Below are 24,375 nucleotides of genomic sequence, written 5' to 3' on the forward strand. Positions count from 1 at the left end.
TCGATAAGATTACAAACACAGTGACCCCTACAATCGAATTTTGAAGCAATCGTTGAGCTATTTCTTCACACTTTCGTGCATTTTAAAATGAAAATTAACATATTGCAATTTAAGTCATTTATTCTGATTATCGACTGTGCGCATCATCGAACAGGTTTAACCAGCTTCGGAACATTTATTTTCGCATTCAGTCTGGCTTTCAAAGTTATTGGCATTGTGTCCGCACCCTCCATAAATGAATGCAACGCATTTCCCCAGAGATGAATCAAAGGCGTATCTGTGAGACAAAATATATTAACACATCGTGCTTATAACTATTTGAATTCATCTTAAAATCTACACATCCATAATAGCATTCGTGAGCTATTCTTAATCTTCCTATAGCGTGCTGCGTAAATCGTTCAGAAAGTATGCAAAGTCGCAGCAACACTCAGACTAGGTAGGGCAAAGATTCGAGAGAAGAAGGGTCAATAAACCTCCTTTTCCTCCTTTTTTTTCGTTCCTTTGCTGATAGACTTGAGAAAGGCTATTTCAACTTCGCCTTGACGTGTAGGCAAGCTCACGGGGCTCAAACCGGGAGTGTTGCTAACACTGAGAAGATCCGGCGAGAAACTCAGTGGGCCACCCCCGAGTCCTTGTGATCCTAAAAAGGGCACAACTACGTATGATAGCGGTGTCTTTAAAAGACATTTTAATCGTCAGGTTTGAGCCCCGTTCTGCTTAGCTTTGAGCCCCGTGAGCTCACCTACCAACTAGTTAAGGTTACGCTGAAATAGCCTCTCAAGGCTATCAGCTTAGGTAGGAAAAAAAATCATTTTAAACTTTTTAAACGCCTACGTATATGTCATAGGTGTAACACAATCCTCTGTATCGGATCTGCACGGAAACAGATGAGACTACCGCTTATGTCCTACTGCATTATGATGGAGTTAAAATAACAGATTGACATTCTGAGATCGTTAACAATATAAATGGACTGTTATTCGTTTTCTATGTGACAGTCGTCTGTACCAACTCCCACCCTCCTAAATGAAAAGTATACGTAATTACGTCGCATGAAACCACGTTGTTACTGTTCTCGATCACGTGAACCTTCCTTCTGTAAGAAGACCCCGTACCACTTAGTACGAGTACACCTTAAATACTTTTAGATTATTGTTACCTTTCAAAGTATCCCATGCAAAACCCAGGCTTTATTGGAAGCAAACAATCGCCTGAAAGTAAATAATGATTGTTTTTTGAATGAAAACAACAAAAGTCTCGCGAAAAATAAGGTCTATGTTTAATAAAAAATCATCCTGACAACAGAACGGCTCTTGTTCAATCAGTCGTTGACTTACAGCTTGTAAAATAAGTAACTTTGTCTATATTACCTTAATGATAATTTGTAAATGAATGCGTTATTTTGTTGTTATCTACAGTAGGTAGGTACTACACAGCTATGTATATGAGAGCATTAAACAAAAGTAACTTACTATGGAAAGCGTCACTAAACGAATAAAGCAGCGTAATAATTGCGAATGAAAATAGTGCCAATCTCGTCATTGTAATTTTTATCACACGACTGTTAAATTTAAACTAATATGAAAAACTCCTTGTTATTACACTGTTTTATGTGTGAATAAGACCGAATGTACATTCATGAGCTTTTTTGTTTTGTTTTCGCAGACAAAAAACTTTCTTCTTTTTAATTATCTTGAAATTAACCGGTGTGAGTCTAAGATTGGAGATTTATGTGGAGCATCTGGAAAGCAGCGTTTAAGCCTTTATCGTAAAGGTACTAGCCCGCACATACGCCAACTAATAAGTGCTCTGTATTTATATCTAGAACCAAGTCGTGCTAAATAAACAGATGTCATGCATTCGTGTTTTATGTAGTATGTACTTACAAGAACGTCGTAACCCATAAACTATTTTATTTCAGTAATTAAAAAAAATCTTAAAATTATGCGCCTTTTAAAAACTATTTTTTGAAGGAAAGAAAAATTGTTTTTTTTTTTTGCCTACCTAAGCTGGTAGCCTAGAGAGGCTATTCCAGCGTAACCGTAACTAGTAGGTGAGCTCACGGGGCTCAAACCTGACGACGATGCTAACACGAACCCTAGCAAGAGTCGTGCTTCGCAGAATCTACCACCGGATCGGAAACGCCACCCACTGAGAATATCCGTCGAGAAACTCAGTGGGCTGTGTCTGAGAGTTAATTTATTCGTCGAGCCCTTCGTCGCAAGCGACGGGTTCGACGAGAACGGTGACCGGTGCTTGAAGTACCTAGAAGCACCGTTAGTGAATCGGGAGGATCCGAGATGACGTGTTTTGGGCGAATTCGACTGCTTGCCATTCTTTCCGCAGGATCAGGAATAAATAATTGTGAAGTCGTCGTAGTGCGAATTTTAAGATGGCCGGTGCATTCTTATCAAGCAATACGACTGTGCGAGAAGAACCGATTCGTAAGTATCTAAAGACAGCGTCAGAACACTAGTTGAAAAAGCGGCGCGACACGATTACCCTCTTATCGTGGCCGCCGTTAATTACGTATCTGACCCAGGCGACAAGGTAAGACCAAGCCGAAGTCACTCTACACGTCTTGACGGATTTCCCTGATCGGCTCTCGGTGCTTTTAAGCTCTTCAAGCACCGGCTACCGTCCTCGATAAGGATGAAGAGTTCGACATGCAAAGTAAGCCCACAGACCAAACCCACTAAGTTTCTTGCCGAATCTTCTTAATGGGACGCGATTCCGATTCAGTGGTAAATTCTGCGAAGCACTAATCATGCATGCAAAGAAGGAGAGCAAACTCCCTCAGATTGAGCCCTTAAACACATCTACCAGCCATAGTTTAGCTGGATTAGCCCCCCTACCAGCGGATAGATAGAAAAAATACCTAAATTAAAAATAAACTGCCAGTATTCCCGGAAGAAGGTATCAATTTTTGTAATGAAATCCACATATACTTAACATACGTCGCGAATGACTTCCACTATGAAGGAATAACATGACACTACAAATCGATCATCTTATTTAGATGTATTTCTTCTTTCACCTTATCCAGGTCTTCTGATGTAACCACCGGTCTCCAGGTACCATGTTGACCCCTTGATCGATTATCTTCACACTGGATTGGATACATTTATTGGAGCAATAAGAAACCCCAATCTACCATTAAAGAGTTGATAGAATTCATGAACAAAAGGATCATTTGTTTTATCAAACCAAGAGGAGACAAAACTTCTTTCTTACCTACTTAAAAAATTACATCTGCGAAACAAAAATTTTTTTTTAAACCATGTTCAGTAATTGTAAATTTTTCATTATTGTGACTATTGCGTTTTGGAAAAATATACAAGTAGTTTGTTCATTTAATATTGCATTATTTAATTTCAGACTACCATAAAAAGAATCAATAAAAAATAATAATTTAATAGTGACTTGTTTACAAGAACGTGTGTACGTCGCATTAAAAATGTTATTACAGGTGTACAACTCGACCAAGCTAAGTTTGCACCTCGCATCGATTACGTCACACTGCCGCTTGGGTATGGTCTGAAAAAAGGATTCGCTATGACTTTAAAAATGTAAACAAACGTTTGTTAGATTTTACTTTGCATTTATTGTTTTTAACAATATATTTTACATAGGTCCATTAGCATATAGCGATATCGGGTTTTTGTATTAAGAACATCCGGGCGTTCTTGCACTTTTTAAATTTGTATCCCAATTGCTCAGTAATAATTTTCCTTTATGTTTCTTTTTCAGGATTATGTTTTTCCCTTCACTGTGTATCTATCACCTTTCGTTTTATTTTGTTGCCCAACAATTCTCTCGAAGTAAAAAAAAAATAACGTTAAGCGTTCATTAACAACAGTTCAACAAAAACTTAACAAAAGTAGTCCAATAATATAACTACTTAAAGTTCAACAAAAACCCTAAAAAGAACAGTTAAAAATTTAAAATTCAACGTATAGAGAGATGAAAACTCGTATGACACGTGTCGGCGACAAAGATGCTAACCATAGATTATACACTTAATATACCGTACTGACGCAACAGGGCGATCGCGGGAAGGTGAGCGGGGAAGCGGGCGGACCGCCGCATTCCAACGAGGTGCAAACTTAGCTTGGTCGAGTTGTAATGTCATATACCTAAACCAATTTTAAGTTAACAAACGTTTCCAACGTTGAGTTAATAAATAAAACATTTTGTCGTTTAAATACCGTGTAATTTTTTATTACTTTTTCACAAACATTCGTCAGATGTACAACAAACAAGTTTTGTCTATAAACAATTGATAATGTAAAAGTTCATGGACGCATTGGCATGGCAAAAATGCCAAATAGCAGCCGAACAAGATCTCTCAGCAATCTTTTGACCGCAACTCTGATGTCTCTGGATTCGCGCTCCTAACCATCCATCACCATCACGTCCTGACCGAATGAAGTCTGCTGCTTCTTTTGAAGTCTGAGATCATTGAATCTTGGCTAAGCTCTCTGATAACACAATAAAAGAACTTCAAATTTTATTTTACAATTTTGAAGCAGTTAAAAATTAATGCAGTTCGAAAACCACTACTAACTTCCTTCTGCAAACAGTCACCATTAAGCCTAAAGAAATCTATACTAATATTATAAATAGGAAACATTTGTTTGTTTGTTTGTATTGAATAGGCTCCGAAACTACTGAACCGATTTAAAAAATTCTTGCACTATTTGGAAGCTACACTATCCCTGAGTGACATAGGCTATATTCTTTTTTTTTAAATTAGGGATCCTTGCTAAAACTCCAATAATGTAACGCAAGGTTTAAAAAATTTACGAAAATATTCTTTACATCGCGTGCGCTGCGAAAACTATTGAAGATATAATAAAGTCATCTAGTTTATACCTTTAAACGAGCAATTCTTGTATTAAATAAATAAAAAACAGGTCTCGAAACATGGCTGCGCGCTTTCCCGCCAAAGAGTCCTCGGACAAATCAACATAAACGTCACCAACCATTTCGGCATGTCACTATTAAAACATCAACCTTTTCTATCCTCTTTTCTTTCTACCTTCATCATGCTTTTCTATACTCTTCTTTCGAACATCAAACTACTGTTCTATCCTTCAAACCGAAACGCATCTCATTCACGGCAGAAATAACCGGGGTAATACCCCCGGCTTACAATACTTCGTAGGATTTTAATGGATGTCTTACTCATTAAACTACGGATTATATCATCACAAAGACGTCCACTGCTGAACATAAGCCTATCCCAAAGTTCGCTCATTGACCCACCCTGAGCACCTGTATATGGGTATGTTATTAGGGCCGAGTCACACCGGAATGGCAGCGGCCGGCGGCGATGCCAGCGGCACCCGGCGTCTCGCGCCTCCAGACTGCACGCGCCTAGTCTCCTCTAGACTAGTTTAGTTTATTCATTCGGCAATGATCGTGTAATAAAAATGAAACCCGCAAAATTATAATTTGTGTAATTACTGATGGCAGGACCTCTTGTGAGTCCGAGCGCGTAGGTACCACCGCCCTGTCTATTTCTGCCGTGAAGCAGTAATGCGTTTCGGTTTGAAGGGTGGGGCAGCCGTTGTAACTATACTTTAGACCTTAGAACTTATATCTCAACCACCTTGAGATGAGCATTTACGTTGTGGATGTCTATGGGCACCAGTAACCACTTAGCACCAAGTGGGCTGTGAACTCGTCCACCCATCTAAACTATAAAAAAAAAGAGCTCGTCCACACAGCTAAGCAATAAAAAAATATAATTAAAAACCTATGTTTGGAGTGAACATGATGGAATTGGTTATTATATATATGGCCGCGGCGCCGCAAGCGGCCTCGTGTCGCCGCTGGCAGCCGCGGGCAGAACCACCGACAAGACGCACGTGGCGCGCGGCTGCTCGCTTCACCGCGGGCAGGCGGCGGCTGTGTCGCGACCTTTTCTAACTTTTCAAGCAGTACTGATCTTTTAAGTATATAGATAAAGTTTAAAATTATTTCACAGTAAAAGTGCTCGCCGCGACGCTGCCGGCCGCTGCCATTCCGGTGTGACTCGGCCCTTAGGCACTTTCGGAAGACTATCTCAAGCCTTGCCAGAAGGCCCCACATGCATACCTATAATACAGACGAATACGCATTGTATATATAATATTATTAGTTAAATGAACAGTGTGCTTAGTGCGAGTTTTTTAACGTTCTCGATAGCGTAAAAGTTAACCCAATTTTGTATGCAGTTGGAACAGCGCCCCTAGCGGCAAACGTACGCAAACGATCCCATTCCATACAAATATGAGCTAACTTTTACGCTATCGAGAACGTTAAAAAACTCGCACTAAGCAAACAGAAATATGTTAAAGTAAAAAACAACAATTTTTAATACATTTTAATTTCTAAAATTGTAATCTACACGTATTAAGTTTCACTCTGTTCCACCTTCTCTTCGGGAAACCGTTCATTTAGGAAGCTCTTCACGTCGCCATATTCGACTTTTAACATTTGCCTAATCTTCTCGTGATTCCTATACTTCTCGTATTTCTTTAAGTAAATTTTGTAATGTGGCATTTTCTCATAAAAGGGTGGGAATTTTTTCTTCCGCAGTATCACCTTGTCGTTCATAACGTATTGGACAAAATGAAGAGTCTCGTCGCGAGGTATTTGATCTTTGGTCCGAACCTCTGTTGGGCTGGCCACTACTTTTGGATAATATTCGTTCTCAGCTCTGTACTCTACAAGGTGGAGTTTCTTCTCTTCGGCTAATTGTTTGTGTGTTCTCTGCAAATTTCAAATGAATTTTTAATAGTCAACATTTTTTTCATTGCTAAAGCTTACGACACGCCTGGTGTTAAGTAGTCAGCCGTAGCCCATAAACATCAACAAAGTAAATGCGGCCACACATCTTGAGACATTAGTTCTAAGGCCTCAGTTTTTACAATACAACGGCTGCTTATTTCTTTTTTTTTATTGACTTTTAGTGAAATTTTGTGGATTGATTTTTATTACAAGATGTTATTCCTTCATTGTGGAAGCCAATCGTGAACATTTGTTAAGTACGTAATTAATTAGATAAATTGGTACCCGCCTGCAGGATTCGAACGCCGTTGCATCGCTAGATACGAATGCACCGGACGTCTTATCCTTTAGGCCACGACGACTTAACAAAACATTTTAAATACTACTTTATGTTTAACAGAAATAGCAATAACAGACGCTTAGGTCTCAGACGACGCCTGGGTACTCTAAATCGATGTGAAAGTTGTATTGCAACACATAAAAAACTTCATTAGTAACTAACTCAACTTAGTAAAACAATCATATTAACGGCAGAAACGGATGATGATTAAAAATACAGATCTACAAACCAGTGTTACTTACACAAACATTTAAATATTAGAAAACTAACCTGTTGCAATAGTCCAATAAAGAATGCCTTCACAATGTGTTGCAAATTGTTAGAGCCCTCTAATTTAGCCCTTATATCCTTGATGCCGATGGCTTGACAAATCTCCCTTATAGCTCGGTGACATTTCAAGCCGTAACCTTCATTTTTCTTTTGAACAAAGATTTTAGTCTTGCCGAAAGCCGTGAAAAAGTCGTGGAAAACTAGAATAGAAATTATATTATCATGAAATAAAATAATAATGTATTATACTTTTCTTATAGGAGAAAACTACCAGTATATGGAAGTTGAATCTTTTTTTTTTTATTGCCTAGGTATGTGGACGAGCTCACAGCCCACCTGGTGTTAAATGGTTACTGGAACCCATAAGACATCTACAACGTAAATGCGCCACACACCTCGAGATATAAGTTCAAGGTCTCAGTATAGTTACAACGGCTGCCCCACCCTTCAAACCGAAACGCATTACTGCTTCACGGCAGAAATAGGCGGGGCGGTGGTTCCTACCCGTGCGGACTCACAAGAGGTCCTACCACCAGTATAATATCAAAAACTGGCAGCGGGCGCCCGACCCTTGACCGGGCTGGAGTCCATTCGGGTCCATTAAAACAGCAAGACATGGTCGATGCAGAGCATATTACATCCATCCCGCTGTCCCCCAGGCGCGGACCGGCGGCCGCCGACGATACGACCACCGTTTCTCTCGGTCGACGAGCCAGGAGCTCGCCTTGACCCCGCTCAACCTCCCCTTGGAGCGGAGGGAACGCGGCCTACCATCACCCGGCTTCCTATGAGCACGCCACCCTATGCCTAGGTCCCTCCCCGCATAAAGCGGGTGGAGCCCGAATCTCTTAGGGGCCGGGTCACGGGCCCCTGCTCGGCGGCGGTGGACTTCTGAGAGTGAGGAGAGCTTTGCCTCACTCGCCCCGCCGCCTCCTTCCGCAAGATGGTGCACTCGGAGAAGTCGAGAATTGCCTTCCAGGACGCGTCGCCGCCAAGCATCGGCGCCACGACCCCAGGCAGAGACTAGTCCGTTCCATCATTGCGACCAGAACACGGCACCTCCCAAGTGGGGCAGACTGCGAGCGCATACTCCGCCATGTCCAGGTCGTATCATTAGAGAATTATTAAAACACCTTTCAAAATTCTAGAATGCATTTTTCAATTATATAAACTGTGTTTTCATTATAATTAAAAACGCATAATTGTATAGATAACTTGAGAAAATTCTAGAATATCACAAAAATCTGGGTTAAATCTTTATATTCACAATGCTCTTATTCTTTTTCAGTTTTATCAAATTCATACGTTTTGGTATATGAAAATTTAAATTTTAATGTAAATGTTTATATTAAACAAGGTGCAAGTCATAGAACCAAAAATGGATGCAGTAAAGGAAACGCCAAAAGAAGGAACCAAGAAAGTCCCTTCCTGTGACATGTTTCAATACTACTAGAGAAATAACCTAAGATACATTAGGCGGGCTGCCAGTTGTAGAGCTCATGCTGAATCTCCGAGCATCATGATAATCCGACATAATATGGGATAAGAACAATAAAAAAAGAGGCTATCTATATGTTTTTCACAATACATAATATGCGAAAATAAGAAGTATTTAAAATTACTTGTGTGTCCATTGTAAATTTCAAAATGCATTAATTTCTGTCCCGCCCTGTTCTTAGCCTTTCTCAAGGCTGCAGGAGCTTCCTTGGCTTTACCAAGCCCAAAACCAGCAAGACCTTGACCATTTCCTGTCACCACCTACAAATAAAAAGAAAAATTCACATCCATACATGTACAAAAAAACTATTCACAAAATAAGAAATTAGTCTACAATCTACCAGTACACATATAAAATAGCCTTTATCTCCAAATTAACAGTACCCTATAAATAAAAATGAAAATCTTGGCAAAAAAATTAAAGTTTATAATTAACAAATAAAAAATAGGGGTTGATCGTAGAGGGGTGAAAATTTCTGAGTAATATTAATTTTTTTATTCTACGTCATGACAAAATAAAAACAAAATTCTTGCAAAAAATTTTAAAGTTTTTAATTAACAAATAAAAAATAAGGGTTGATCGTAGAGGGGTGAAAATTTAGGGTTGTATGTATTTTTGTATGCTGTATCATAAAAAAATAAAAACAAAAAATTTTTGTCTCAAAAATAACAAATAAAATTTAGGGGTGGACCACCCTTAACATTTAGGGGAATGAAAAATAGATGTTGTTCGATTCTCAACCCTGACCGATATGCACGCTAAGATTCACGAAAATATATTATAAATTAACAGCTTGTTGAAGTCATTACAATTTTTAAGAAATGTACGTCAAATACATTCTGACTCACTGGTGGTAGGGCCTCTTGTGAGTTCGCGCGGGTAGGTACCACAGCCCTGCATATTTCTGCCGTGAAGCAGTAATGCGTTTCAGTTTGAAGGGTGGGGCAGCCGTTGTAACTATACTGAGATCTTAGAACTTATATCTCAAGATGGGTGGCGCATTTACGTTGTAGATGTCTATGGGCTCTAGTAACCACTTAACACAAGGTGGGCTGTGAGCTCGTCCACCCATCTAAGCAATAGAAAAAATATATAGAAAAAGTAACAATCAAAAAATGTTTTCTTTAGTAGAGTAAGCCATCAACTTGCATAGTGAAAAAATGTGTGGTAACAACATGAAAGTTCATAATACACCCAGTAAAGATGTAACAACACAGTTCTTATAACAGAATAAAATACTAAATTTCAAATACTCTGTTAAAATAGACATTAGTCATAAACATTCCTTACCATGGCTTGATAGTTTCGTGTTCGTCCTAAATTTCCTTTCATGATCAACAAAGATCTTAGCTGGAGAACTTTAGTGTCGAAGCCAATGAATTCATCTGACATAAAAGAGATAGGCTATTAGGCTATGTTATTATTTACTTTTAATGTGCTAGTATATTGTTCTACTTGATTTCTTTTATATTAAACAACTTGATTTCATTAAACTACTTGATTTCTTTTATATTAAGTAACAAAAAATATCCATCACCTTCCCCTATGGGATCTGGAGGCCCAATACTACGTCCTGGCATACGGGAGCCAGACCAGCCCCTTTCGATGGAGCTCAGTTTCAGACGACGGAACTTTGTCATTGAATCTCGTATTTTTATTAGCTTTTCCATTCTGAAAATCAATTATCGGATGTATTCATTATCATCTGAGTGCACACTGTAAATGTTATATGTTAAAACAGTAACTAATACCAAATAAACTTTAATTTTTCTTTGGTGAATAACTGGCTTGAAATTACAAACCAGTAGATGGGAGTGGCAATATTAAAATAATCAGCATCCAAATATTAAGTTATGCTCAAACATTATTTTAACACCAATAGGAATTTTACATTTTGTACATAGTATTTAAATCTGTTTTTATTGTATTTTCTTTTTGTGTACATTAAGTATAAAATAAAATAAATAAAAATAAAAATTTAAATACAAAAATTCACATACCTTTCAGGATCATCAGGTAGCTTTTGCTGTTTCAATAATTCTCTGCCTCTGATCACAGGGGCTGATAGACCAGGCCACAACATATTAACTTTTCCTGTGCCAATTACCTGGCCTCTATTCAAGTCTCGGATTCGGATCCTACCTGCTCCCTTGCCACGACCCTTCTTGGCACCCGCATTACTTACAGATGTTACAGACTTCCAAAGTTTTTCAGCTGGTACTGTGTAAGGAACAATGGGGATAATTAGATATAGATATGGGGATAGAGCATTTTGAAGAGCTTATTGCAAGAAAAACAGGTAAATACAAAAAGTAACATCTTGGAAGAAAAATCAAGAGATTGAGTAATCCATAAAATAGATGTGGACCTATAAATTTTTACAGCACCACAAGCGACTAGCTTACTAAAAAAACAATGGAATAAAATTAATTAATTTATAAGTAAACTAATTTTTGACAAACAAATCTACTTTTTTTTATCTTTTTTATTTATACTGTACTATTAGCAATTAAATTTTAGTTTGGCTCACAAAATAATAATATTGCTATTTTTTTGCAATCATTAACTATTAATATGTGAGGGAAATCTATGTTCAGCAACGGGCAGCACAGCTGCTCCGACCTATTGATGATGATGATGGTCATTATTAGTGATAATTATCGCTAATAAATTAGTTGATAATAAATTATGAATACTTACATTTATTAAAGAAACTCACGCAAGCCACTGAGGTTACATTGATATTTGGTTTTAGGTTAGAAGTAGCATTTGGCTTAAAAAATAACTGCATAGGTCTACTCAAAACATTACTAAGTGTTAAAATTTTTGAACACATAATAAAATTGAAACAGAATCAGAGCTCTGCTTTAAAGTAAACAATTTAATATCACTGTATTCATTACTATTCAAGTGTTTTTTTTTTTTTTAAGAGATTTTATGACCTGGTAACTAAGACCTTTAAGTCATGTCTTATTTTACTTTAAATTCTTAATTTTATAAAAAATGATAATATGGAGTGAAATGAAATGAAGATGATTAATTTGAGACATTAATCAACTGGGATGAAATTTAATGAAACGAAATGATATGGGATAAAATATAATCGCAGTAAAATGGTGGTCATTTACTGAGATTTTTTCAGTGGACTTTTTGGAGGAACCCGAGAAGTTACGTCCAGCAGCTTTGTTTCATTTTCCCACATTTGTGCACTTTCACAGATATTAAACGGTTAATAAACCACCATTATTACACATTTAAACCTGAAGAAACACTAAATAGACAAAATAAAACAAATCACACAACTTCACTCCTCGCGTTCCCGCCAAAAAGTCCATTCAAGTGTTAACACTGTTAACATCATAGATTATACACTTAATGTATTTGAGAGTTAACATTCATTCATTCTTTTCCTTTGATAATTGTATAGTCTATGCCATAAATTATACACTTCATATTTGACTTTTTGGCGGGAACGCGAGGAGTGAAGTTGTGTGATTTGTTTTATTTTGTCTATTTAGTGTTTCTTCAGGTTTAAATGTGTAATAACGGTGGTTTATTAACTGTTTAATATCTGTGAAAGTGCACAAATGTGGGAAAATGAAACAAAGCTGCTGGACGTAACTTCTCGGGTTCCTCCAAAAAGTCCACTGAAAAAATCTCAGTAAATGACCACCATTTTACTGCGATTATATTTCATCCCATATCATCTCATTTCATTTAATTTCATCCCAGTTGATTAATGTTTCAAATTAGTCATCTTCATTTCATTTCACTCCATATTATCATTTTTCATAACATTAAGAATATAAAGTAAAATAAGACATGACTTAAAGGTCTTAGTTACCAGGTCATAAAATCTCTTAAAAAAAAAAAAACTTCATATTTGATCTATGCTTTGATCGATTTCATAGAGTTACTAGGTACTTATTAACTCCATGATCGATTTACTACAGTAAAGGTCTATGATTAACTCATAGTAAAGCGCCTTATTCACGATCCATCTTGCTGTACGTCCCGCCAAGGCCATGCACGATGCACGATGCAAAAGGATCATGAATAGGCTTGACGTACGTCGATAATTATTATTAATTGCGGCCTTGGCGGGACGTACAGCAAGATGGATCGTGAATAAAGCGCTAAATGCATCGTGCATCGTGCATGGCCTTGGCGGGACGTACAGCAAGATGGAACGTGAATAAGGCACTTTAGTGGTAGTTTTCCAATTACAGAGCATAATGCGACTCAGTGACGAACAATGCCGAATTATGCTGAAGCTTAGTTGAGCATTATGCCGCATAATGCGCTCTTGTGCTGTAATTGGAAAACTACCAGTATTTGTATGTAGTTAATAACTCCATGGATTTACTAATTTCCATTTACATTCAATTGTCTTTTGGCATAAACCTTTATAATAACTTTGGGCAATAATACCTACTTAATCAAAAATTTCAAAGTATATGGTAAAATGTATCCCGTTTGGAAATAAAAAAATAAATATGTAAAAAGCATAGAGTTAGTATTTTACTTATAACTCCATGGTGAAAAGTGAGTAAGTGGGCTAATGTTAAACGGAAAGCTTAAGTTACCCTGATGAACCGTAGTATAATCACTGAAGTATGAAACCTAGGTCTATGAGTATAATTTGTGAATTAAAAAAATCTACTCAATCAATTTCACTGAAGTTTATGCATATACATGTAGCATAGGCTTTACTTCAGTCATAGACCTTTAATACTTCAGTGGCATATAGGTCTATCTATGCTATGATCAATTTACACAAATGACATTTGAAAGTACACTTGACATATGTAGCAAATTGACAACTTTACGTGGCTGACGGGAACTGGTGACTGTACTGCTGTACCTATTGAATTTAAGTTTTGTTGATAGATGATTCTGTTACAATTTTGTGCTTACTATTTAAATAATTTCGTTTTAAAGTAAATGCCGGATACCAAAAAATAAAACCAAAATGGGCTTGTGTAAGTGTCCCAAGAGACGAGTGACAAATCAATTTTGTTTCGAACATCGAGTGAATGTTTGCGAAAATTGTATGGTTACAAATCATCCAAAGGTAACTTTACAAATTAAAATAACTGTAATATAACTGTCATATTTCTATCTACATTGTATTTTAAATGTGCGTTTGCAGTGTATAATTCAGTCATATCTTCAATGGCTGCAAGACAGTGACTACAATCCCATATGTGAGATTTGTACAAAACCATTAAATGAAGGAGAATGCATACGACTTACTTGTTACCGTAAGTATCTATATCAATTACACCATTGATGATAAATACCTTTTTACTTTAAAATGTTTAATGACTAAGGAAAGTAAATAATAAATCCAGTTACCATTTAAATTCGCTTTGGATACTATGAATTTATTAATACATAAATAGAAACCATTATAATTTATGTTTATATCAGGGCTCACCTGTAAGTATATAAAGATTGCATCAGAATGCTACTTCAGAACAGCAATGTAACACAACAATAACCTTAACACAATATCTAATCAATATCAACTGCCATCGAAACCCATGACATGTCCAATGCACCTAATCCACTTTGATTCACGGTCCTTGCTCAAATATTAGCAACTACCAAAGCATAGTTCATAGGTACTTGTCAAAACATGACACTTAGCTAATAACATCAAGTTGCTGAGATTTCCACTTGATCTTCTCAGGGGGTCTCAAATCTGTTCTATTAGATGTATAGCAAAGGAGCTGACCTAAAATCTCTAGAGAAGCAGTTGATACCACATTGCTACTGAATAAAACTGTCTATTTCTTAAAATGAAGAGTTTTGTGGATGATGTAACTTTCTAAAATTAATTGATATCGTTGTTAAACAAACTTTAAATAGAATGTTCAGTTGTTGTTAGAAATGGGCTGCTAAATTAATTGATAATCTACAATCACATCTTTACTAAATCTATACTAATATTATAGAGCTGAAGAGTTTGTTTATTTGTTTCAACGCACAAATCTCAGGAACTACTGGTCCGTTTTGGAAATTTTTTTCAGTGTGAAATAGCTCATTTATTGAGGAAGGCTATATATAACATCATGCTAAGACCAATACAAGCAGAGCACCAATAAAGAATGTTTCAAAATTGGAGCCTTTTTCCCTTATGAGAGCTTCCATTGCGTGCATTCTGGAAATTGTTAAAGTTTCGCTTTAATAATGTATGACAAAATTGTTCCCCTTTGAAAGTCCTAAAAAAGTCTGCAACAGCTTAAATATGCCTATATTTTAAGGTTGTCTCACTATAACCTTTTTTTATGCTAACCAAATTTGTTCTAAAATAAAACTTTATTTGTGAAGGTGTTTTTATGAAGATGATATTTTAATTCCATTCTATTATCCAAAAATATTTTTTTACTTTCTACATAAATGAAGAGGCGGGTAAAATTTAGCGTTATGCCAAAGTAACTATTCCTCGCGGGAAAAAGCTAGTACAAAAATAATGTCTAATTCCTGTCACCAACTCCTAAAACCATTCGTTTTTGGATTTTCATCACATAAAACTTAGTAACAACTCTTATACATTCTCAGTAACAGCACATCAAGTATACAAAATCTACTGTGCACGGAATAAATTTACTGCATTTATGACCTTGTTTGAACGATGTGCATGCGATAACTCCAGATGAAACATTCCGTTTATAAAATAAAAATTTCATATATATTTAAAATTTAATTATACTTTTCAGATGTTTTTCATTGGTCCTGCGCAGAGTCTAAATACCGAGCATTACCGAGGACCACAGCACCAGCTGGCTATCAGTGTCCATCATGTGCAACATTAGTATTCCCTCCTCCTAACTTAGTATCACCTGTAGCAGATGTACTGAAGGAAAAGCTGGCTGGAGTCAATTGGGCTAGAGCAGGCTTGGGCTTACCATTGGTTTGTAGTTTTTTTTTTTATAATCTACTGATAACTTCAGCAATTTCCACCAGTTGTGTGTAAAGGCTGCTGATAAAAAACCGTCCGGTTTTTATTTTATTTATTGCTTAGATGTGTGGACGAGCTCACAGCCCACCTGGCGTTAAGTGGTTACTGGAGCCCATAGACATCTACAACGTAAATGCGCCACACACCTTGAGATATAGTTCTAAGGTCTCAGTATAGTCACAACGACTGCCCCACCCTTCTAACCGAAACGCATTACTGCTTCACGGCAGAAATAGGCGGGGCGGTAGTACCTACCCGTGCGGACTCACAAAAGGTCCTACCACCAGTAATTACGCAAATTATAATTTTGCGGGTTTGATTTTTATTGCACGATGTTATTCCTTCACTGTGGAAGTCAATCGTGAATATTTCTTAAGTACGTATTTCATTAGAAAAATTTGTACCCGCCTGCGGGATTCGAACACCGGTGCATCGCCCGATACGAATGCACCGGACGTCTTATCCTTTAGGCCACGACGAATTAAATATATGACGACGGCTATATAATGTACTATAAATATAAAAAAATAGTCCCCTGTGGAAATAATATTCTTGTCTCTAACAAATACAAATACATGCTATGCCTTGAAAATTACATATACCAATTTTGTAGTTCCATTGAGTTTACTTTTGTACTATTTATCTATTTGTGACCTCTGTGAATTTATCCAAAATAATAGAATATGTCTGGCTCATATTGATCTATTGATCAAAGAAGACACTACCCCTTTTACAGAAGCAAAACAAATTCTTAATCGAGTTATTGAACTCTAATCATGGCCCTATGATTCATGAACGTAAAAATTTTCACTTCATGCACCCAAAGGAAGTCCCCCCTTAGGAAGTCAAAGAACATAATAGATCGTAATTACTAATATTTAAGGCTTTTGAATACCTCAAACCTGAGATTGCAACGAGAACCCTCTCATCGTGGCCGCCGGTAACTACATTCCCGATCCTGCGGAAAGAATGGAAAGCAGTCGACGTTGCCCCAAACACGTCATTTCGGATCCTCCCGATCCACTAACGGTGCTTTTAGGTACTTCAAGCACCGGTCACCGTTCTCGTCGAACCCGTCGCTTGCGACGAAGGGCTCGACGAGTAAATTAACCCTCAGACACAGCCCACTGAGTTTCTCGCCGGATCTTCTCAGTGGGTCGCGTTTCCGATCCGGTGGTAGATTCTGCGAAGCACGGCTCTTGCTAGGATTCGTGTTAGCAAAGTCGTCAGAGTTGAGCCCCGTGAGCTCACCTACTAGTTAAGGTTCCGCTGATATAGCCTCTCAAGGCTTATCAGCTTAGGTAGGAAAAAAATAATAGACAATTTTGTGAAACCATAATAAATAGTTGAAATGGGACCTTAACTTATGGGGATTTAATTTCTTTTTTGTATTATATTTTCTCTCGTTTTGTTATTGTCATGTTGTCTTGTAAAAATATATTAAAAAAAAACACGTGTGGCACTCGGGGACTGCCACGGTAAAGCTATTGCATTGCATTTTTTATCAACTTCTTCTTCTTAAATAGACAATAATAATTTAATATAACAACAATTATAAAATATGTATTTATAAACATTAACAAAAGTAAAACATTAACTGTCCCCTTCACACTCATAAGCTATACCACGCGAGAGAGAGATGGGCAGACTTTTCATGATGCGCATGCAGTGCGACGTCACGCCGCGCGCTTATTCACAAACATTGGACAAGCGCAACGTGTGAATGTGTTGAACGCGAGCTACATGGTAGGTGGAGTGCGGGGTGTTAGGTTTTATTTTCGTTACGGAATTTCTTAATTCGGTCGCCGCGGTAAAAGATATGCAATCGGGTTAATTTATAACATCAATATTTCGATCTTGGAATCGTTCAACCAATAGTAAGTCTTGCGCTCGTTTGTAGTGTTCACTCCGTACACGTCAGTAATGCTGTGAGTCATTTATGCGGCATTGCTACCGCAACAGAACTCGTGTTTCTAAATTACTCGTATTTTTAATGTGTTTATATTGATAAAAAAGATAACAAAAAAAAAAACTAATCAATGAACAAATCCTTGAATTTGAAAAAGAACTTCGAATGAACGATAACTCATAGATAAATTCTATAATATTCGGACAAACAAAATGGTTTTTCAGCTATCAGAGGATCAAGATCTAAAGGGTGCAGCAAGCCGGCGCAGTCAGTCTCCATTAGATACCGCTTATTATGGCCTGGATCATCGTGGTACACCAGTTGGAGCAAGTGATGATGAATCAAATAGCAGGTCCGCTACTGCCACACCACATTCCATAGTACAAATGCCTGACGAACCTGCCAATATGTACGAAAATACTTCAATAAAAAGGACTGACGGATTACAAGGTATAATAAAAAATTTAATAATGTAACGAATGACAAATGATTTCGTTTGAGTATTTTAGTTTATTATTGAGATTTTAGATACTAAATTACATAATAATTAATATTCAATAAACTAATTTTGATTCTCACCTCTTTCTTTATCATTTTTATTATGCATTTTTTATACAAGCTACATGATATGGTGTCCTGTTATTAGGGTTGACATTCACAATATTTTTCAGTTTTTTTTTATCACCTACCTACATTTTGTGTATTAGACATTACGCCCGTTCCCGCCAAAAAATCCTTGAGTTGTTGATTGTTAGAGGGATAGGTTACTTTATCGATTAAAAAAAAGATTTATGCCAATAAATATAACAAATACAAAATACTATTACCATAAACAGGTTCTGGCTCCACATTGTCTGATTGCACGCAAACAATCCGCTCCAGTTATCTGCCGAAAGGTGCAGCGACATGAGAACCTTTTATTACAGGATGGAGTGTGCACATAATGTGCAACAGTACAGGCCCAAATTTTTAGAGCGTCTATGTGCGTACAGAAATGACGCCGTCGTGTTAAAATATTAACACCTCATTTTTCAATGTGAATGGAGGGATTCACCTAGTGATATGTGGCTATATTATCAGCTTTGGAAGTCGTCGTGGCCTAAAGGATAAGACGTCCGGTGCATTCGTGTTGAAGCGATGCACCGGTGTTCGAATCCCAGGCGGGTACCAATTTTTCTAATGAAATATGTACTCAACAAATGTTCACAATTGACTTCCACGGTGAAGGAATAACATCGTGTAATAAAATCAAACCCGCAAAATTATAATTTGCGTAATTACTGATGGTAGGACCACTTGTGAGTCCGCATGGGTGGGTACCACCACCCCGCGTATTTCTGCCGTGAAGCAGTAATGCGTTTAGGGTTGAAGGGTGGGGCAGCCGTTGTAACTATACTGAGACCTTAGAACTTGTATGTCAAGGTGGGTGTCGCGTTTACGTTGTAGATGTCTATGGGCTCCGGTAACCACTTAACACCATGTGGGCTGCGAGCTCGTTCACCCATCTAAGCTACAAAAAAAATTGTTTTATACTAATATTAATACAAAACTAATTTTGGCTAATTCTGTGAGTTCTGTTGGTTTTAAATTAATTTGAATTATTTCTAATTTTATATTCAAATTTCGTTTCAGGTAGTCAAGCTCCAAGGAAAAGTTTCAAAGCAGTCGAGATTTCGAAACAGACGCCGAACTACGACCATGACGAAAATAAATATAAACAAAAATCAACGTTCGCATGGATTAGCAGATGGTGGATGTACGTCATTCTCAAAATTATTACAAAATCATTTTATTTTATTTCATCTTTTCCGTCATACACATACATTACAAGACTACTATTGGTTATTTTGTGTACTTTTCATGTAGTTCACAATTGAGATTCAATGTTTATACACAAACTTTAAGCAGTACTTTTTAGTGATTAAATACGTGATTCATCAATGAATCCACAATACAAGTACCCTTAAATTAAGAAACAATTGAGCCGTCTATTATCAAAGGTGGCAATCTGTGCATTTGGACAAAAAAATGTTATTGATATGTCAATACAGATTGATTTGAATATAATCGTTTCCTTCAAAGAATACGGTTCAAAACCTGCATTAAATAAAGGTTAATACTTAACCTGTTATTTATCTAAGATGTCGTTCAGAAGAGTTTTGTGACTGCCAATGAAATTTGGCTTTGTAATAATTCGTTTTTCTGATTTACCAATAATTGTCCAAAAGTCACATTGCCGGCTATGAAATAGTCGACTCAATTAATAGCCGTCGCCTACCTAATAAGATCACAAGTCTCTCTTGCCTTAGAATAGAGGTTATCTGACTCTTTAGAATAGGCAGCCTATTATTTCTGCTGAAATAGATGTGACAATAGTTGTAGGAAGGTACAAAGATAAAGATATTGAGGTAATAATATTAGTACCTCGAGATGGCTGGGATTTGGAGGCCTAAAATTTAAATTCACTGAAAATCTCATCAGTGATAATTATTCAATCAATAACTACAAACTTATGCTTTGTAACTCTGGATGCACCTCTATAGTCTATATCTAATTGTCTCTGGATATTCACCCTCTTTTGTTTCAATGTGTCATTAGCTTATAAAACTTGCTTTTAAAAAACTTTTTCAAGTGAATATAAATAGATTGCATAGTAAAAATTGGATGGCATAGTAAGTTTTTTTTATTTTTTCAAAATTTTTATTTTGCTTGTGGTGGTTAATTTGGGCTCTTTGGAGTGGTGTCGACTGGAAATTTATTTGTAACGATTAAATAAAAAATGAACCGATTTATTTAACAGAAACTCTCTCCCATCTTCTCGAGTGCGAAGAGCCGGAGGTATCTACAAGCGTTATTGGATACTGCTTTTCATCATCATTGTTGTCCTTGTTGTTCTGCTGTTACTCAGCCACCGGGATGTTGATGATCAGAACCCATTTGGTTTCATTCAAGACGAAGACAGAAGGATACTTCAGAAAAACTAATTTATTTTATTGTAATAATGTATTAAAGCAAAATATATCAGTGATAATAATATAATGTGTATATCAAATTTATGCTCTTAATTCCATAAATCACTAAAAACTACAAATATTGAGTTTCATTTGAACAATGTTTTAAATAAATAACTATACAAATTTCAAAGCTTATCCCATTACATTAAAGGCATTTTCCATAAGGCATAGTTAAGAGATAACAATCAGGCATTTCGTTTTCCATTTGCACAATAACAGACATAATATACATATTTGTCATAAGTATCAAAATATAAACTTAAGCTTTTATCACAGTGCAGAATTTCACAAACTTCTTTCAATATGAAAACAGTTTCATAATACTTTGGTTCACTCAGTTTGAAAAAACAGGGTGAATGCTAACCATTCTTAAAAAAAAAAAGCATGTCACCATATCAAACATAACCGAAAAACAACAGTAATTTTCTAGTGTAAATACTCGTTGATACAGTAAATATTAAACATCACACCACAGTTGAAACAGAAGGCAGCTGAGAGACATCTTCACCATAAAATATTGTGGATGCTTTTTTTTTCTTAGTTACAATACAAAAGTTTATAATTCAACATTCACTATTTTTTTATTCCAAATAATCACAAGTCCATTTTCAGAAATGGTTGCCTCACCCTGTATGGTCACGACTAGGTTTCGATTTTAAAATTTAACAAATTTACAAAACTTTGGTAAGAGTTTCTCCATTTTTATCCAAAAACATTAAAGAGAATATATCATTGTAGAATTCAGGATAATATTCACATGCTCGAGCACAGTCTGGCATCCAGTTTATCTCTAATATTTTAGGTTGTACTACTGTCTCACCATTTGATTGATGCCAGGATAACATCAAGTCTGCAGCATAAAGGGCTCGGGATTGTGGACTTTTGGCAATACCACAAGGAGGTTCCTTAGATGTAGCAGCTGTAAAAAGGTCAGCTAATATTTTAAAGATTGATTGCTCAATTTCAACCCAATCGTAATTGGCATATTGGATTGCCCAAGCATCCTTAAAATCCTTACATAACATTTTAAACAGATGTGCTTCTTGTTCATAGTTCATGACTGTAAAATGCTTCTCATAATCTTCAAAATTGTCCAATGAAAATGGTTTATTGGCAAATCTAAGGAAAAAGTTATTATACACATATACTTCAGTTGGATCAACCGATTTTATAATTATTACATAACGTATATCAAACTTAACCAGTCCAACATCAGGTCTTTCAAAAAGTACTGGATTCTCAATGTATTTTTGAACAATTTTAGGCCCACTTAAGGGAAGTCTACACATAAAGTTTAAATTATCAGTTATATAAGTATCTAATCCTCTTGCCAGATTATAAGGCTTGCAAATCCAGTGGTTGTCTAAGCCAATCTTTTTTCTCTGCATATAATATGAAACAAATTTTGATAATTCAGTCTTCATGTTGAAAGTAGTTGGCAACCATAAGGGATAGGTATCCAATTGTAAGGTGGAATACTTTTGTGCACACCTTCTAGATACAATAGGCAATAAATCTTTTATAGTTATAACATATTCATAAGGAAATTGATTGACAAATTTATGAGGAGTCATACTTAATTCTTTGAAATTTTTGAAGTGATTTATATACCACAAGATATCAGCATTATTTTCATTATGGACAATTTGGAATTCTGGTGCAGTTAGAAACTCATTAATATACCTATATTCTGCATATACTTTCAATTTTGTTGGTGTTTCCCTATTCTGCAGTAATTCTAAATCTGGTAAAGTTTCACTAATATGTCCTTCAAGAAAATAATTCACATCTGGTTCTTTTTGAGTAAAATCTTCATCAAAATGTTCATACTGTTTCCAGGGAATAAGCATAGCTTCTCTTTGAAGTGGATCAGAAAACTGACCCTCTACAAAATTTCTAGTGATGACATCACCTTCCTCTACATTTTCTACAGGAAATAATAAAGTATAAGTCATTTGATCGGGGACATTTATAAAGGGTACAGTTCGAAAATTAGGATTATCTGAATGAGTGATTCCAGAACCTAATTCATCTAAAACATACCAGACTGGAACTCTGTCTTCAATGGAAAAATCATTACCTCCTATGGCATAAGTGTTGGCATACTTCCAAACTTGCTGAGAAATTTCATGTATCTTGCCTTCAATCGAATCTGCTGTTATTTGCATTAGGCTACACATTCTGTCGGCAAGCCCAGGAACGTTTCGAAGGTTATTTTTAATACTATTTGCTTTAAACGTCCATGCATGATCTATTAAATATATGTGGCTTGGATCCGATCGATTAATGTATTTGATAGCTATGACGCTCCACAAAGGATCGTAAGGAGCTTTTTGAATATCTTCATAGTCAATTTGAACAAGTTGAAATGCCAAACCAGAGTCGAAGATCTGATCACTAATTTTCTTACACAATGTTGGCCAGAAGTACTCGGGAACACCGGACAAAAGAAGTTGCGGTTTATGTAAGGCTATAAAACTGTTATAAGTCGAAATCCCGTCCATGTTCGAGCTCTTCAGTGAAGAAAAAGAATAAAATTAAAATATTCAGGCTAAAAAGTGGGCCGCTTTTCAGAGCGGTGAACTGAGATGACAGTTTGACAATTGAAGTTTCTAGAGATGAGTAAAGCGATTGAAAATCTATCGAATTAATTTAAATAAAATCGATTTTAACGATAATAAAATAACAAAAATGAAACGAAAATAATTATTATACAATATAATTAACTAAAAATGTGAAGAAGCCATTACACACATGATTAGTTTGCCCATGGAATGGAAATAGCGGAAATGGACTGTATAGTACACGGTTTGGGCAGGAGTTCTCAAAGTATACTCTTTGAATAAATTGATAAACACAAAACGAATTAATTAGCAATTAATACAATTATAACCAACAAAAATGTCAATAATTTTAAAAAAGATTCATTGAGTACTCCAGTATTAATGATTGTTTCTTGTGCCTTCTCAGATTGTTTACTCTTTCCTATGCATTTAGGCCGCCTAACAATAATGTTTTCCAGTTTGACCGGTAAATGTGATTTATGACAACTTGCCTTTTGTGAATTCTTAAAAAATTTACTAGGCAGACGTGAATGCCACCATGGTCATGGTCAGTGGTCACCCTCGCTCATAAATATCGGGAAAGCCTGGAGCACATTCAAGCCGCTGTCTATTACTATGGCTCTCCTTAAACTACGTTTGTAAATAGACATGTCATAGTGCTTAGGGCATTAAAAGACAGGATAAACAGCATGAATAAACGCAGTGATGCCAAATACTATGGATTAATTCTACTCTGGTGGCTGAGGTGCTATGGTAAAAAGGAAATGAAGCGATCATTTCTAAAAAATCATCAGCTTTCTGGCAGCACATGTGTACATTAATAATGTTTACTTTAATGTATTAATAAATTAAATATGTATAATTTATTAGGAATAATTGTGATGGTAATATATCCGAACACATTTCATCACATTGTCGTAGGTAACATTTTCTACAGTTCATTAGTTCTTTGGGAAAGGTGGACTCACTGTGATCAACTTTCCACATAAAGCTTCGGGAAAATTTGTCCAGTGAGCATTTACATACATACTGC

The 24,375-nt window shown here is 36.3% G+C and overlaps 4 protein-coding genes across 5 annotated transcripts; 1 reads left to right on the forward strand and 3 right to left on the reverse strand.

The window, feature by feature from the left end:
* Positions 1–102: 102 nt before the first annotated feature.
* On the reverse strand, positions 103–1,886 carry LOC101740087 (trypsin inhibitor-like). The gene is made up of 3 exons (XM_004923282.5): positions 1,476–1,886; positions 1,163–1,214; positions 103–277 (listed from the first exon to the last, which is right to left on the reverse strand). Exons 1-3 carry the CDS (start codon positions 1,543–1,545, stop codon positions 157–159), a joined length of 243 nt encoding a protein of 80 aa, XP_004923339.1. The 5' UTR covers positions 1,546–1,886; the 3' UTR covers positions 103–156.
* A 4,491-nt stretch (positions 1,887–6,377) lies between these two features.
* On the reverse strand, positions 6,378–11,915 carry mRpS5 (mitochondrial ribosomal protein S5). The gene is given in 7 exon segments (NM_001046876.1): positions 6,378–6,762; positions 7,391–7,590; positions 9,013–9,148; positions 10,179–10,273; positions 10,426–10,559; positions 10,889–11,108; positions 11,589–11,915. Coding segments are annotated over 7 exon segments (1,281 nt in total). The 5' UTR covers positions 11,725–11,915; the 3' UTR covers positions 6,378–6,402.
* Positions 11,916–13,643: 1,728 nt separating this feature from the next.
* On the forward strand, positions 13,644–20,855 carry LOC101740223 (zinc finger protein-like 1 homolog). Of its 2 annotated transcripts, none has more exons than XM_004923283.5 (6): positions 13,644–13,962; positions 14,041–14,152; positions 15,614–15,807; positions 17,989–18,214; positions 19,397–19,520; positions 20,565–20,855. In XM_004923283.5, exons 1-6 carry the CDS (start codon positions 13,861–13,863, stop codon positions 20,746–20,748), a joined length of 942 nt encoding a protein of 313 aa, XP_004923340.1. In that variant the 5' UTR covers positions 13,644–13,860; the 3' UTR covers positions 20,749–20,855. The 2 variants fall into 2 exon arrangements, 1 of the variants encoding a protein (XP_004923340.1); XR_009976661.1 differs by having other exon boundaries at positions 13,672–13,962; positions 19,397–19,750; positions 20,032–20,855.
* Positions 20,749–23,282, reverse strand: LOC101740443 (tubulin--tyrosine ligase-like protein 12). Its single transcript, XM_062676065.1, has one exon. It carries the CDS (start codon positions 23,280–23,282, stop codon positions 21,450–21,452), a length of 1,833 nt encoding a protein of 610 aa, XP_062532049.1. The 3' UTR covers positions 20,749–21,449.
* Between the last annotated feature and the right edge of the window lie 1,093 nt (positions 23,283–24,375).

The sequence above is a fragment of the Bombyx mori genome, chromosome 25 (genome assembly GCF_030269925.1).
Source record: "Bombyx mori chromosome 25, ASM3026992v2".
In the NCBI taxonomy this organism is placed as follows: domain Eukaryota; kingdom Metazoa; phylum Arthropoda; class Insecta; order Lepidoptera; family Bombycidae; genus Bombyx; species Bombyx mori.

Excerpts from the sequence above, each read along its gene's own strand:
- LOC101740087 (XM_004923282.5), bottom strand. The coding sequence starts at position 1,545 with ATGACGAGATTGGCACTATTTTCATTCGCAATTATTACGCTGCTTTAT. Across the intron at positions 1,215-1,475 it reads GTTTAGTGACGCTTTCCATA|GCGATTGTTTGCTTCCAATA; the intron begins GTAAGTTACTTT and ends ATTTACTTTCAG. Across the intron at positions 278-1,162 it reads TGCATGGGATACTTTGAAAG|ATACGCCTTTGATTCATCTC; the intron begins GTAACAATAATC and ends TTTGTCTCACAG.
- LOC101740443 (XM_062676065.1), bottom strand. The coding sequence starts at position 23,282 with ATGGACGGGATTTCGACTTATAACAGTTTTATAGCCTTACATAAACCG.
- LOC101740223 (XM_004923283.5), top strand. The coding sequence starts at position 13,861 with ATGGGCTTGTGTAAGTGTCCCAAGAGACGAGTGACAAATCAATTTTGT. Across the intron at positions 15,808-17,988 it reads CAGGCTTGGGCTTACCATTG|CTATCAGAGGATCAAGATCT; the intron begins GTTTGTAGTTTT and ends ATGGTTTTTCAG. Across the intron at positions 19,521-20,564 it reads TGGATTAGCAGATGGTGGAT|AAACTCTCTCCCATCTTCTC; the intron begins GTACGTCATTCT and ends TTTATTTAACAG.